Below are 16,989 nucleotides of genomic sequence, written 5' to 3'. Positions count from 1 at the left end.
CTTTCCAGTCCTGATGAAGGGCCTTAGTCCAAAACGTTGACTGCTTATTCCTCTCCATAGATGCTACTTGATCAGCTGAGTGCCTTAGGTATTCTGTGTGTGTTTTTTTCTCAAAGATTAAACTCCCTCACCCTTAGTATTAAATTCAATATTTCTGATCCACCCAGATATGACAGCATGCAAAACATTTTTTCACTGTATCTCAGTAAACAATAATAAACCAATTACCAATGAAAACACAATGAAAACAATTATCAAATGTCAATTAAAAGTATAAGCACACACATACTTAAAACAATTAATTTGCTTGAAACATCAAAAATTTACAACTCTTTCTGTGAGTAGCCATTTCTCCCACTGGGCTTGCTCAAGTTAACTTTGGAAATCCAAGGAAGTACTGCCCCTAAGTGAGAAGCTCAATAGGGCTGAAGAGAAATCTCTCTACAAAATAACTATCCTCTTATCTCGCTTGATCTGTCAAAATGTTTCTCTTCACATTTCTCTATTAAACTTCATCTGCTGCTCATCAGCCCAGTGTGCTACCTATGTTCTCTTGCAGTCTATTCTTTTTTTATTACTGCTGACCACACATTCAAGTTTACTGTAAGATGCAAAGTTTGAAATTTCACTCTGCATAACAATGTTGAAATGATTGATGTAGAACAGTGAATGACCTTCTGTTCATTAACCCATGATGAACTATTGATCTTCCCCTTGAGAGAATTGGTGTCTATCACCTCCCAATCTGAAAGGCAATCATTTATCACTGCATTTTATTCTCTATCCTTCAGCTAAAATTTAATCCATATACTACTAACTTATTATTCAATATTTTATTAATATACAAAGAAGCCAATTATACCATTGAGTTTATACCAGCTAACAGAATAATCCATTCATCCCACTTCTACAATTATTTTCTTGTCATCCATTCTATCACATCCAGTATCTACTCCCAAATTCACCTGTCATCTGCTCACACTAGGGACAGAATTCAATGGCCAATTAACCTACAAGTGCATCTTTGGAACAAGTGTGAGACAATTTATAATAGCCACAGGAAAGACGTGCAAACTCCACACAGTCAAGGGCTGAGGTCAGGATTTAACCTGGATGAAGCTTTGAGGCAGCACCACTATCTACAATGCCATGGTGTCCTCCAATTGTCATTTATATGTTCTTCCCAGAGTGCACCAATACTTGGTTAGCATACACACAAACCTTTGACCTTTCACAATGCAGAATCATTAACCTGTGCAAGTACATGATTAAATAATGCTGTGCATCCCTCTGTACAGGAATTTCTTACTGGCATGATTGGGGCACATGTGAGCAATTTACTTCAAGAATAAAACAGTATTTAATTATAAACTTGGGGTTAACCATCTTCTTTTCAAAATGTCCATCAAACAGCATATTTTTAAACTAATGAAATGGGCTGGGCAAACATAATTTCAATTTCAAATTAATTACATAATTGGCAAATAAGTTAATTCTGTTGTTTGTTTATTGATTTTGCAATTTCAAAGTTTTCTATTTTTATGTCATCTGTTTACTTAAAAGATAAATTCTGGACAGTTTCTCAGTGTCAGTCCCAGTCTAGCTCATATAGATTAAAAGATGAAAATTAACAATGAATTATCCTCAAAAATGATTGAGAACTGAAGGAGATAGTTGGCCCATTATGTCAGCACTCCCTCTTTGTAAAACCAATTCAATCCTCCTCATATACCCATTGGCTCTGTTGCTTGGAATGCTTATATATTTTCAAATTAAAGATGTCTATATTGTCTATTCTCCATACTCCAATTAACTACTAGATGTGAAAAAATATTTTTCACATCTTTCTTCTCACTGACAATAAACAGATGGCCCTTTCGTTCCAACTTGCCAACTAGCAGAAACAGTGGCCGTGTTTAATGACATGCGAAGCTGAGACATCACTCAGAGAAACAAAATGAATGGCCCAGCAGATAAAAGCAAAGAAAGTGAGACCAAGCCATTTTTAACCTAAGGGCCACATTTGAATTTGAGAAATATCCCACTCAAAGGTGATGGATGTGTAAAGCCAGGTAGGTTTGTGTGAGATGGGAACATAATGGACCTGGTTCCAGCTTAAGGTTTAAGTATTTGGAGGGGGAGAAGGGAGAGCTTCCAAATAGAGGCCAACATGTGTAGAAAGTGAACATCGGCTAAGTTAATAATCAAATGATAGCCATTGTATTTGCATACATCCTTGTCCATAGTAGGACCTGTTGATTAAGTATCAGTGAAGAGGTGTTGGGAGATATGATCAATTCAAGGTCTGCAGTTGAGATGTGTTACTGCATGTGCTTATCTCTCTAAAATCCAGAATAAAGAAAACTCTATAACTTATTTTGGAGGGCAGGAGAACAGAACTCCCCCATGATCCACACGTAAGCAACCACCCCACCAGGTTTGCAGCCGACCAGGTCAGCCTTTTTTTTTCTTGACCTATGTCTTGCTGGCTGGACAGCCCTGGAGTTGCCAGTATTGTGTACACCTTTAGGTACTGAGTCATTGAGCTGATCTCTTTCCCGGGCCTTGGAAATGAAGTTTTAATAATAATGTAGTTAGCTAATTCAAACAGAAAGGTAACTGCTCAGCTTTTAAATACACATCCATATTGCACATCTAAAATTGATTATTGTATCATAACATAGGTTCACATGATGATTATTTCCATGTTTTTGGTGTAGGAAACTAAGCTCTACATTTTACTTAGCTCTGGTATTTTAATATTGAACAAAGTTAAAGTTGTCAAACCGAGTTTTCAAATGTTTAATTGTTGGTTATTCTAGATCACATCTAATATCTAACACATTTGAACCATTTTAACTCACTTCAACAGACTTCTTTTATCACTGGGTTTAAGACAATGTTGAAGCACCAAAGATGAACTTCTACACAATGAAGCTGGTGACACAAACCAGGACAAGGTATCAGCAATAAGATTGATTCTGTCCTTGTTTTCACCAGTAGTACTGTCACAGTAACTGCGTTAATTTTCTGGAATCATTTACCAATACCCATTAAGACTTTAAGCAAAAGTTCAGACAGATCATGAGTGGATATTTTTTAAACGGTACCTTGTTTCATGAACATATCAGAAACTGAAGAACACAAGATGAGATAAATTTAATAAGTAAAATTATATACAGTATTCTATCAATTATTGGCTGAATCAAATTTTAGATATAATCTTTGATTTTAATTACATCAAAGCTCTTTGAGATGTTAAGAGCTGGTTATAATTTTCATTTTTTTTATTTTCTGCATACAGATGGGAATACCTGCTCAATATTATTTAATAATTAGAAAGCACATATGATAAAATTAAAATTAAATCTATATTTATATCAAAATGACACAGCATTTGTTTCATAAATCTGCAAATCCCAGATTGCAATCAGTAGATAACTGGAAGCCTACTCACCTGACCAACATAATAAAATTCCTCTGAATCATTGTCTCCTTCTGAATCTTCCTCTATTGTGCAAGTATGCCTGGTCTCCTGTATACAAAACAAAACCAACAATGGTTTATATTTTACTAAAACTAGAAGAAAATGTCATTCTTTTTCATTTAACTACAAAAACCAGATAATAAAGATGGATTGCTCTGGTACCAAACTATTAGACTTCTAGTGATCCTGCAAAAGGAAAGAATGTACCAAAGACAATCTCTGACAACACTGAAGGAATATTTCTGCACACACACAAATTTGCTGTTTGAATCAATCTACCCGAAATAGTATGGTGGAAAATAGCCGCAGTTGGCAGAAACCAGAAGAACCCTGTGAAATTTGCAACAACAAAGGGATGCTTGTGGAAAGCACTATTCATAGTAAAATCCAGCAGTGCAAGAGTGAAAAAAGGGCCAAATGTGAACATAAACCTTAGACATTACATAACAGAATTGATCAGCTAGGAAACTTGAAAGCAGTGTTTGCAATCATATTTATAAAGCTGGCTTTTACACCCTAATTATCTTAATAACAAGGCAGGATTTTGCAGTCAACACATAAACCAAATATTGTTCATTCTTCTATCATAGATTTACTATGGTTTTACTGTTCGGAAGCTATACTACTACTGTTATGCTATAGACCTCCACATGGTCCCACTGGGATGAAAAGGCACCACTACAGGCAAATTCTGACAAGTAGACTGTAGAGTATAATGGTGGGGGATTGCAGATACCCCTGTAATAACTAAGACACAGACAGTGGAAAAGTCACAGAACTCAATAAAGTTATTGGACAACTAGTTCTAGCCTCTTTGTTGGGGCTTAGAAAATAAAACGAGGCAGTGGGAGAGGGGATTTTGTGACAGTGATATTAATTCAGTGAAGCTTCGCATATCTATGGAAAAGGAATAAGTTAAAAGTGCCCCAAATATTGCTAATGATGAATTAAAATTCACAATCCAAATCACAATATTAGGACACCCTTACGTTAAGACATCATTAATGAGGTATGTTCCCAGGTCAGAGCACTATGAGATGAGCTGTTAAAAAATTAGCTGCTATCTTGACCAACAGTTCCTTTGTCATTCACCTGATGGGGAGTGGACTATTGCAATTAAATGAATTTCTCAAGATCTCTTAGAGATGAAGGAAATCAGGCTAAGGGGATTGAGTTAATTTATTAATCACCAGGGAAAGACCCTCCAGTAGAAGATGTGCTTACTCAAGAATGTGCAGTTAGTGGCAGTATCGGGTCTACAGATCAAGAGAACTGTGAGATATAGTTACTCGTTCACAAAACCCCATAATGGGTTGCCTTTGAGGATGTTTTTGCTTCCTAAAATGACGTTCCCAAAATACCATTTTAATGTATGCATGGTTCACCAATTAGAACTGCATACAACACCATTGAGGCTGCAGCTAGAAAACTCTATACAGTGCTGGCTACCACTTCACAGAAAAAATAATGACTGCATTGGAGAGCATTGGAAATTATGTCAGGGCTGGAAAATATTAGCTTTGAAGAAAAATTAGGCAAGTTTTTTTGTAAAAAGATAAATCTAAGAGGAGACTAACTAAGTTGTACAAAATCATAAGAGGCTTAGATATTTAGAAGTAGGTCACATGCAATATTATTGGTAGAATGATTGGAGGGGAGGTGAAAAGATTCTTCTATCTATCCCTCATTTCCCATTTGTTGTAGACATCAGGAACTCACTGCCCAAAACAGTGCTAGATGTAGAAACTTTCACCACATGTAAACAGTGCTTGGATGAGTGCTTGAAGTGGTGTAGATGAGCAAAGCTGTGGATTCAGTACAGAAAGGCACTTTTACTCTGGGTGGCTCAGTTTCAACTGGCACGGATACAAGGTGTTGAAGACCTCATCTGGTGCTGTAAAACTCCCACCATTCAATGATACAATGGCCTTGTGGGAATAAAACAGGGGATCTCAGACGTGTCAGAACAAAATGTCCCCTTAGTTCATAAAAATAAAGAATAATTTCTTCAATTTGATTGCTTAAGCTGGAACACTTGCTAATTTTAACTCGTAAAACAAACAAGTTTGGTTCAGGTGGGAATTAAAGTCAAGAATCTGAAACGTGAGCACAACACACTTCGATCTCAACTATTTTATTTAAATTAAGTCAGGATGGGGGCAGGGAAGACACAGATAATCAATTCACTCTCATGCTCTCAAGAAACAGATTGGACTTTTAAATATTTAAAGGTACAAAGACATTTTTTTTACATATTATAAAATTTCCTTTGAGTACCATTGAGCTGGAGTAACTATAAAATTAGGGGTAGGTGAACTAAATGATAGAGGAAGCTGAGATAAGCAGAATATATTTTTAAACATTTACTTGTGGGCCATATAGAGCAAAAGGGCTGCTTCACAGGGACACCTTGAGATATTTCCAACAAAATTAATGCAGCCAGTGAAATGTACCAATGAAGGTCAATGCCCTCTAGGATTTCCATTACATAAAAATGAAATGAAAGTAATCACAGGCCGGGAACATTCAAGAAAAATAACTAAAACTTCTCAGTGTTGTGCTCGTGGTAATGGATATAAAAGAGATCAGGCATAACAACATCCATCTGAAAGAGCTTCATTGGCACTGCAAAAGGCAGCAAGTAGAACAACGACCAGCACGTGTCACAGATCAAGCATGTGCCAATGAATATGACTGAAGTGGCATAAAACATGACGCTACACCATTCTGTATATCTATATTCCATTATGCATTAGTAAAACTGGACCAGGAATGAACATTGCAATCTTTAGAGCAAATCCCAATTGTCAATTATTTTTTTAATTTTCATTAATCACTGAATTTCAGGTTGCACAAGAGAATTATGGATGGCATTACATAATTTCACTTCTAAATATGGCAAATTCTAAATAAAAAGAAGGACATAATAGATAACAATTGAAAAGAAAACTGAATAACTCAATGGTCCATTCTATTCTGGACAATTAGTTTCCTAAATGGATAATGTTGTTAGGTAGTGGGTATCTTACTGAATCCTATCGAATGTCGAAAGGCTTAGAGTGGATGTGAAGAGGATGCTTCCATTGATGGGCAAGTCTAGGATGAGAGGGCATAACCTCAAAATAGAGGGACATTCATGTAGAACAGAGATAAGGAGGAATTTCTTTCACCAAGGCGTGATGATTCTGTGGAATTCATTGCCACAGGTGGCTGCGGCAGCCAGGTCACTGGATGCATTTAAGGCAGAGGTTGATAAGTTCCTGATTAGTCAGGGCATGAAAGTTTATAGGGAGAAGGCAGGGAGAATGGGGTTGAGAGAGAAATGGATCAGCCATGAAGAAGTGGTGGAGCAAACTCATGGGCTCAGTAGCCTAATTCTGTTTCTATGTTTTATGGTCTTATGGTAATCAGTCAAACTGAATCATGTGACAACAATCATATCAACATTTTCTGAATCTGCCGAAATGCTTTCAGTTTATGTTTTAATCTGAACAAATAATATGTAGGAGTAGCATAGAAGCTGCCATGTTATTGAGTTATCAGTAGGGTTTCTCCTAACTGCCAGTTATCAGATGAAGCAAAGTGGGTAGAATTTCCTGCTGCAACATGTAATCGCTTCCTATCACTACACAGAACTGAACAGGGTGTAAGGTAAAGCCATACACGATTCAATTTAAATTTTGGAAAAAGTGAGAAAAATTAATGGACAAATTGATTCAAGTGAGTTACCTGGCACCTCTCGTTGTGCAGCTTTGTTCTGATTGACAGGCAACTTGTGGCATCATTACTGAACTTTAATTCTGAAAAATAAAGGGGTGTTATAGCATCAAAATCACACTGAAAGGGAAATGATTTGATAACATTTCTACCTTCTAGTGTTTTTGTAGAGCCAAGTTATTAGTGCTTTGTAGGAGAAGGGTTGTATTAAAAAGAAAATCACCAACAGTTTTCAGCAAGATGCCTTTCAACAATTCAAAACCATGCTAACACCGGGCCTGCTTTTTACGTGTTTGTAAGATATAATATGTAGCTAATTTCATATTAAATTTGTGGCTAATATACCAAAAAGTGACAAGATGATAGATAATAGATTCCAGGACAAAACTTTTCATCTTTCCATTAGTATTCCAATGAATTGTCTGTGTTATAAAAATAAGATTCTCTGCCGTCATTGATTGATTGATTGATAGTCCAATCTTCATAGGGGTCCTCAACATTAAGGAGAGTGGTCTCTCTAGTTTGGTAGCCATATTCACAGTTTGAATTGGCCAGTAGCAAGTGCTCCATAACAGACCTAAGGCTACATATATTATTGTATGGGAGTTATCATGAAAGCATATTCCTTAGAGTTCACTTGACTACTTAACTGAAGAATGTAAAGACTGATGAGGGTAATTAACCCATTGTGAATGCTTCTAGAATTAAAACATATTTTTGCTCAGTTTATTGTCCTGTCCTGATTCTTTGATTCTGTAAACAATGAAATTATCAAATAAGTTATTATAATCATTTAAAAGATTACAAGTAAACAATATGTTTCTTCTTTCAGACCTCACAAGGTATGTATCTTCCTAAATGTAGGTCAGGGGTTCCCTATTTCTTTTATGCCATGGGCCACTACCATTACTGAGGCTGAAAGGGAACATGGATCAGCCACGATGAAATGGTGGAGCAGACTTGATGGGCCAAATGGGCAGATTCTGCTCCTATATCTTATGGTACTAAGGTCTTATTAATCAAGGAGTCCATGAACCTCAGGTTGGGAACGTCTTCGGTGGATGAACAAGGTAAGCACTTGCCTAACTTGCATACTGTATACCCAGTCCAATCTTCCCTCCCATTGACTACAAAGGAAATAAAATACCAGTTGGATGGATATCCCATCAACAGTCTGCAAATCCATTTTACCAGGGTGGTGGCAAAAACTACAATAAGCTAAGGAAAGGTGATATGTTTTCAGCATGGACCAGTAAGGGAGATGCTCACTAAACCAATTTATCAGCAGTTTACTGGGTGACTATAACAAAGGTAGAAGCCTTACTAACATAAGTCTCACTACTCCAATGTTCTTGTGTACCGAGAACATGATTAGAAATTAACAGCATATTTGTGAAGGATGCTACTGGCTTAACTTTGGATGAAATATTTTATTCTAAAAATGCACAGTGTTTTATAGATATTTCTAAGTCAAAATGTTCTGCATAATGCAATTCTTTCCAGATACTCTTACATATGAAATTGTTTGATTTTGCCAATTATATGTTATGGATCAGTTGATAAAATGTAGTAATTCATTATCTATCCTGATTAGGTGGATTTCAGTATTTTGAGTTTTTCATCAGAAAGTACAAGTGTTGAATTGCTTAGCAAAGATGAGATTTCACAATTATTGGCAATGTGATTTTTTTTCCTGACAGCTCATCAAGGATCTCAGACCTAGTTTCAATGTCTATCTCTTGCAGTTCCTATAGCTTAATGCCCACAAGCAATGAGGTACTCCAGTTCTGTAGAATACTTATTGGTACTGTTGAAGGTGAAGGGGTTGAGCGAAACTTCCTTGTGACTGCCTGCAAACCTTTCCACAATATTTTATAACTAAGTGCCAACTCCTAGCTTTGCCACTGGTGAACACAAAAGTTTCGGCAGCAGCTTGTTTGCAATGAAAACAACAATTGACCTGAAGTTTCTGTTTCCATTGCTCTATCGCCAGTATTTGATCGTATGTTTGTAGCAACCATTTGGAGCCTTCAGCTGCTCTGCCAGATGTTGTTTTGCCCAATTCTCCCTCCGATAGCTGCAAAATGCTCTAGGCGACACCTGTACTGCCACGACAGTAAAAATGAACATCACCTTCTTCACTTGTGCTGTCTCTATTGGAAGGAGCATCCCTGCTTTTATATTAAAGACTTATTACAAACAGCAACATTACTAAATTATTACCTGGCATTTGGTGCAATGCTATCATTCCAGCTTGAAACAAGAATTTACTTTAAAATCAATTGAAATTCAATAATACTTAAAAGGAAAAGTAGACACTTTTGTTCTTAATTTACACTGGAATCTAATCCCAGATACAACATAACAACTCATTATAGTCTATTTCTGACCACATACTGACCAGGAGATCAAAAGCTTTCTTGGAATAAGTTCCAGGCCTAGTCAGGAGGCCCCTCATGGACTTTACAGAAATACTAAGAACATTGCTTCTCCTCCTAACTCCAAAGGAACAGGTGTCAAAAAGAAGCACGGTTAATTAAAAAAACATGTTCTATTGGCTGTAGTTGCCTTTGTCTTGGCCTTCTAGTTTAGTTCAAGAGTCCTGAATGTAACTGTGAGAGCCTAACATCTACTTCAGAGGAAAACAATGTACAAAGAATATTTTATGGGCATGCTTGGATTAATTTCTTTGTCATGTTCATGTATTTGTCCAATTTCTTGTAAAATAAGAATATTCGGTTCATTCATTGTTCAAACAGAACAGTTAGTCAAAGAGGTAATGAGTAAGTGGAGACACATACAACCCACCACATCCACCCAAACCATAGGGCCTATTCATATTAATCCCATTTACCAGCACTTGGCCCAGAGCCTTAGAGCCTAAGCCATTCAAGAACTTATCTCGATCTTTCTTAAATGCAGAGTTATGGTAACATTTAGCAATAATATAATCTTGCTTAAGTTCCATGACCTTACCTGTTGCTATTCTTTGGAAAATAACTGGAATGGGGTCCCTTGTGACTAACACATCATCCTCATTCTCTGAATTTGACACATATGTATTGTCTAGAAGGGATAAGAAACAGCACACATCAAATTCTATTATTAGTTCCTTATTTTCCCATGTAGGTTAGTTTACATTCATAATTCAACAGGTTACACCAAAATAATCACTTGAACAATTCACTCTCAGCAAAAGCTGGAATTTTCTATTCATATTCACACAAGCATTTTTTTGACCATCCATCTTTGGGGGAGAGAGAAGATTCCGCTCTATATTTCTCCAAATATTGGACAGAACCATCTAATTGGTATATTAATATATATAAATTTCTAGAATGTTTTTGTGTCATAGGATTACACTAGCTTTGCATAATTTCAAAATCTTAAATGCAGAAACAGCATAAGTGCAAAAGTTATGTATCAGTTTTGTATTGCATAATTCAGTAATGCATTACACGGAAAAGATGCTGCAGTGATCACTTCCTTTATTCCGGAGTATCTGCTTTAAATGAAAACAAAATGTTTTCCAGCAATTTGAACATGAAATAGTCAATCACTGTGACATGAATAAAACTGTTTAAATTAATGCATGTCATTTTATAAACATAACACTTTTAATAAATTTATTCCTTCATAATAGTTTTCAGCATCGAACCAGAACCTTTAACCTGAGTGAAGTACTGAAAACATTCATGATTCAAAAATATTTCCTTGCAGTAATAATGAGCTTGCGTATTTGATTGGCAGATGACTAGTCAAACTTAGCCTTTTGTAAAAATGGCATGATATCTGGCAACATGCTAATGAATCAACACTGGATTTTGGACTGAAGATCACAGAAAGGTTTAATGCAAGCACGATCCAATAAAGCTCAGAATAACAGGCCAACTATCTTGGAAGTCTTGGAATATCTGCTCCAGTGAGCTTTGCAAACAGAGACTAAAAGACATTTGAGTGTTAAGGGAATCAGGAATTTTGACAAAATGTGACAAAATTTTGACATCAAAAATCAGCTACTGCCTAACTGAGGAGTAAAGATGGTGTGAAATGCTGAATGACCTAACCCTCCTCCAAGTTGCATCTTACCCATAGAGAATGTTCTGGGACACATGCACCTTTTTTGACTGTCATGCAGTAGATAGGATTTACATTACAGAATTCATGAAAAAGAGTAATCACAGCTGGTGTATTTTGCAGCAGGATAAACCCTGCACAAACACAAGAAGAGTTTGCCTAGTTTCAGCTACATTACAGAGTGACAAATTACAAGGCTATGAACAGAATGTACACAATACATTTTGCATTGTAATGACACCATGTGCTCAAAATCTTCCAATTACTGTAAATCACTTGTTTGCTCTTTTGCACCAAGTAGAACTGTTTCATGTCTGAAATATGAATGCTAACAATTTAAAAGCAACCTCAATAAGATAGATACAGTGATGAACAAGCTGTAGCTAAAGTCTCATTTTGTTTCTTTTCATGCCTGACAAATAAAATTAGGTAATCCAAGGTCAATGGGACTGTCAGATTAATGTACCAGCTTTAATTTAAAAGACAGGTGTGAATGTTCTGGTTCTGATATCGGCAGATTCCCCATGAAGGTTTCTTTCATTTTCTTTCTGTTCAGTAAAATGACTTTTGTACTGGGGCATTTTGAAAAGGAACTCCACATGTACAAAGGAGATGCTGTCCAATAAAAAAATTGTCAATGTACTTGAAACTTCTTATCAATGAAAATATTGTTTTTTTAAGACTAGTGATCCATAAAGAAATATAATAGAATTGCTGTTGGCAATTGCAGTATAATATTCAGTAATACAATACACGCAATAATGAAGCTACACAAGCTGATGAAGTACTGTTACTGGTACTGAGCAATTGTTATGGTACTCAATGCATTTGCCATTGTAAAAAATGCTAACAGCCTACATATTCATTTAAAAATTGTTTTGTATCTGTTATCTGGCACTAATGCAACTCAAATCAATATTCTGTAATATCTCTCATTTCTGCACCACCAAAAGTTTACCAAGCACACTTTAAAAGAGCTATCAAAGTAAACATAGCAGTTCCATTCGAACAAAATGTGGGTGGCAATGTTACATAAGCCACTGCAGTCTGCTGATGGAGCTGCACATCAAGAATAACTGAGTCAAATCATAGACTTCCAACCCTCCCCACATGCATGACTTCTGTCAAACTGGATTTGTACCTTGATATTACCAATCGCATAGATTTAAGGAGATTGAACACTCTGATAAGAACATGACAGTATAGTGAATCCAGGCATCAAGTGCAATCTGTGATCTTTTTTGCTAACAGTGAACTTTGGTTTTCTATTGGATATAAAGGAACACGTATAATATGTTTCTCTAAAGGCACTAGAGAATGGACTGATTTACACTGAACTAATGCGTCAAATCAAGCTGTATCGGCCCTTGCCCTTCCCTTAGACAACATCGGTGGCGTGGAGAGGGGAGACTTGCAGCATGGGCAACTGCCAGTCTTCCATACAACCTTCGCCCAGGCCTGCGCCCTGGAAACCTTCCAAGGTGCAAATCCTTGATTTCACGAGACTAACGGATGCCTAACAACAACGCGTCAAATACTAGAACAACATTATTATCAAATTCTCATGTGATGAGGCCTTAGGTTAACTATTGGTAATGTGCACTGCCAGAGAGAACCATGGCACTTACTAATAGATTTGTAAACCAGCTCATTTTTTTTTCAACTCTAGGAGGAGCAGTATCAATAAATCAATTTTGGAATGAGGTGTCAAAAGGAGGTGGTGGAAGCAGATATAACAGCAGTGTTTCAGAGGCATGTAAATAGGCACAAGAATGAGCAGAGAATGGAAGGATAGAGACCTCAGGCATGCAGGTGATTAGTTTAAAACAGCATCATTGTCAACAGACATTGTGGGCTGAAGGACCTGTTCCTGTACTGTTCTAATGAACGATCTTCCAATGCTCTCATCTTGTCAGCCTGTAACTGAGCCCAGAAAATAGCAGACCTGCAACTTAAGAAAAAGGTTGAGAGCTCTGACATTTACCAGGACTGCACTTTCAAGCATGGTGAAGCTTCCTGGTTGGAAGGATTTTCTGAATACTGTTGGTTGGTCATTTGCTCTCCTGACCCATCTTTGCCAAACTCAGAAAACAACCTATTTGTTAACCTGCATATTTTTTATGGTTAAATCCTCCCCCACACCCACCTACCCAATTGGTGTAGTTTATTAATTACATGTGAAAAAATTTCAGCATCAGAATAATTGATTTCCTGAAAGTGAACAAAAGTAAGTCAGGAATTAACAAAAATGGTCCCACTTGCCCTAACAAGAATAAATCTAGATAAGATCATTAGATGTTTATTAGACAGATGGAGGCCATTCAACCCATCATGTAATTGCTGGTAGAATGGAAGCTCTCCAGCCTAACCCCACACTCCAGTATTGGTCCACAGCCCTGAGATCCTGGCTCTTTGAGTATGCATACAAATGCTGCTCAAATATGATGAGGGTTTATGTCCCTAATATCCATTAAGGCAACACATTCCAGACACCTATCAACCTCTCGGTGAAACAAGAACTATCCTCATCTCCTCCACTAGTCTTTCAATTAGTTTCAATCTATGTCCTCTAGTTTTGGCAAAAGGTCCTTTATATTTGCACTATCCAGGCACTTATGCTTGTAGAAAACATGAATTCTAAGTGGAAAATGTAACTTGAGATTAATGACCATGTTGGATTTGGTCATGATTGTCTAAGCTTCAACCACCATTAGCTCAGTCCTGAACAGTGACTATTTGATCAAGATATTGGAGGACTTCTAGCATACAGGTGGCAGCAAGGATCAGTGGGGTACAAATTAGTCTGGGTTGGAAGACAACATGGATAATTGCACATTGGTGGCCACATAACATAATTTCTTTTTTTTCCCAAATAGATTAGTCATCTCTTGTTTTGCACAATTTGTACTACATCTTACATCAGAGTTCATTATGTAAAATTGAACAGGAAAAATAATCCTGAAACTGGGAAATAGGAGGTATTCAGCAGGGAAGGGAAAGAATTATATTCTTTAATAAGAAATTAATCACTGTGCACTGAGTTGTTTTAACAGATAATAATTAATAAATTGCAGCATCTGAGTTTCAGCTCTTACACTACACAACCAAAATGCAATTTTAGTAATGCAATGCCAATGGATCTGCGGAAGAAACACAATTCCAGAATAATTAGCCAGTACTGTACCTGTTTGCTGGTGCAGCATTGCTCCTTTGTTATGATGAGCAGGTCATCAGTACAATGCAAAGCCTGGATGCACAACCCCTACACCTTGCAAACTCACAGGAAAATATCCAGCCAAATTGGTCCACATGCAAGTATACTTTGTGTTTTTATAAAATTTGATTTATGCAAATCAAGCTCTCAGGTATTACCAAATCAGTTTGTTACAACAAGAAATATGAACTTAGAACATAGAATAGTACAGCACAGTACAGGCCCTTCGGCCCACAATGTTGTGCCGGCCCTTAAACCCTGCCTCCCATATAACCCCCCACCTTAAATTCCTCCATATACCTGTCTAGTAGTCTCTTAAATTTCACTAGTGTACCTGCCTCCACCACTGACTCACGCAGTGCATTCCACGCACCCCAGATCCCTCTGCTGCTCCACACTACCAGGTACGCTACCATTTACTTTGTACTCTGCCTGGGAATTTGTCCTTCCAAAGTGTACCACCTCACACTTCTCCAGGTTGAACTCCATCTACCACTTCTCAGCCCACCTCTGCATCCTATCAATATCTCTCTGCAATCTTCGACAATCCTCTACACTATCTACAACACCACCAACCTTTGTGTCGTCTGCAAACTTGCCAACCCACCCTTCTACCCCCACATCCAGGTCGTTAATAAAAATCATGAAAAGTAGAGGTCCCAGAACCGATCCTTGTGGGACACCACTGGTCACAACCCTCCAATCCGAATGTACTCCCTATATCACGACCTTTTGCTTTCTGCAGGCGCCAATTCTGAATCCACCTGGTCAAACTTCCCTGGATCCCATGCCTTCTGACTTTCTGAATAAGGTTACTGTGTGGAATCTTGTTAGATGCCTTACTAAAATCCACGCAGATCACATCCACTGCACTACCCTCATCTATATGCCTGGTCACCTCCTCAAAGAACTCTATCAGGCTTGTTAGACTCGATCTGCCCTTCACAAAGCCATGCTGACTGTCCCTGATCAGACTATGATTCTCTAAATATCCATAGATCTTATCTCTAAGAATCTTTTCCAACAGCTTTCCCACCACAGACGTAAGGCTCATTGGTCTATAATTACCCGGACTATCCTTACTACCTTTTTTGAACAAGCGGACAACATACACCTCCCTCCAATCGTCCGGTACCATTCCCGTGGACAACGAGGACATAAAGATCCTAGCCAAAGGCTCAGCAATCTCTTCCCTCGCCTTGTGGAGCAGCCTGAGGGAATATTCCGTCAGGCCCCAGGGACCTATCCGTCCTAATGTATTTTAACAACTCCAACACCTCCTCTCCCTTCATATCAATCTGCTCCAGAACATCAACTTCACTCATATTGTCCGCACCATCATCAAGTTCCCTCTCATTGGTGAATACTGAAGAGAGGTATTCATTGAGGACCTCGCTCACTTCCACAGCATCCAGGCACATCTTCCCACCTTTATCTCTAATCGGTCCTACCTTCACTCCTGTCATCCTTTTGTTCTTCACATAATTGAAGAATGCCTTGGGGTTTTCCTTTACCCTACTCGCCAAGGCCTTCTCATGCCCCCTTCTTGCTCTCCTCAGACCCTTCTTAAGCTCTTTTCTTGCTACCCTATATTCCTCAATAGACCCATCTGATCCTTGCTTCCTAAACCCCATGTATGCTGCCTTCTTCCACCTGACTAGATTTTCCACCTCACTTCAATGGTTCCTTCACCCTACCATTCTTTATCTTCCTCACCGGGACAAATTTATCCCTAACATCCTGCAAGAGATCCCTAAACATCGACCAAATGTCCAAAGTACATTTCCCTGCAAAAAAATCATCCCAATTCACACCCGCGAGTTCTAGCCTTATAGCCTCATAATTTGCCCTTCCCCAATTAAACGTTTTCCTGTCCTCTCTGATTTTATCCTTTTCCATGATAATGCTTAAGGTCAGGGAGCGGTGGTCACTGTCCCCCAGATGCACACCCACCGAGAGATCTGTGACCTGACACGGTTTGTTACCTAATACTAGATCTAGTATGGCATTCCCCCTAGTTGGCCTGTCAACGTACTGTGATAGGAATCTGTCCTGGACACACTTAACAAATTCTGCCCCGTCTCAACCATTGGAACTAATCAGGTGCCAATCAATATTAGGGAAGTTAAAGTCACCCATGATAACAACCCTGTTATTTTTGCAGCTTTCCAAAAACTGACTCCCAATCTGCTTCTCTGTAGCTCTGCTGCTACCAGGGGTCCTATAGAATACTCCCAATAGAGTAACTGCTCCCTTTCTGTTCCTGACTTCCACCCATACTGACTCAAAAGAGGATCTTGCTACATTACCCACCCCTTCTGTAGCTGTAATAGTATCCCTGACCAGTAATGCCACCCCTCCTCCCCTTTCCCCCCCTCTCTATCCCTTTTAAAGCACTGAAATCTAGGAATATTGAGAATCCATTCTCACCCTGGTGCCAGCCAAGTCTCTGTAATGGCCACTACATCATAATTCCATGTATGTATCCAAGTTC

General features: G+C 38.1%; 1 protein-coding gene across 1 annotated transcript in view; it reads right to left on the bottom strand.

Annotated features, from left to right (window-relative positions):
• The window catches only part of parp8 (poly (ADP-ribose) polymerase family, member 8), a 370,191-nt gene that overhangs the window by 196,575 nt on the left and 156,627 nt on the right, over positions 1–16,989 (bottom strand). Inside the window, exons 4-6 of the mRNA XM_072252492.1 lie at positions 10,181–10,270; positions 7,217–7,287; positions 3,458–3,535 (exon numbers count right to left, since the gene is read on the bottom strand). Of these exons, the coding sequence (XP_072108593.1) occupies positions 3,458–3,535; positions 7,217–7,287; positions 10,181–10,270 (239 nt within the window). The remainder of the gene's footprint in view (positions 1–3,457; positions 3,536–7,216; positions 7,288–10,180; positions 10,271–16,989) is intronic.

Source organism: Mobula birostris, chromosome 3 (assembly GCF_030028105.1).
Source record: "Mobula birostris isolate sMobBir1 chromosome 3, sMobBir1.hap1, whole genome shotgun sequence".
Classification (NCBI taxonomy): Eukaryota; Metazoa; Chordata; class Chondrichthyes; order Myliobatiformes; family Myliobatidae; genus Mobula; species Mobula birostris.
This window is presented reverse-complemented; position numbering and strand designations above follow the sequence as displayed.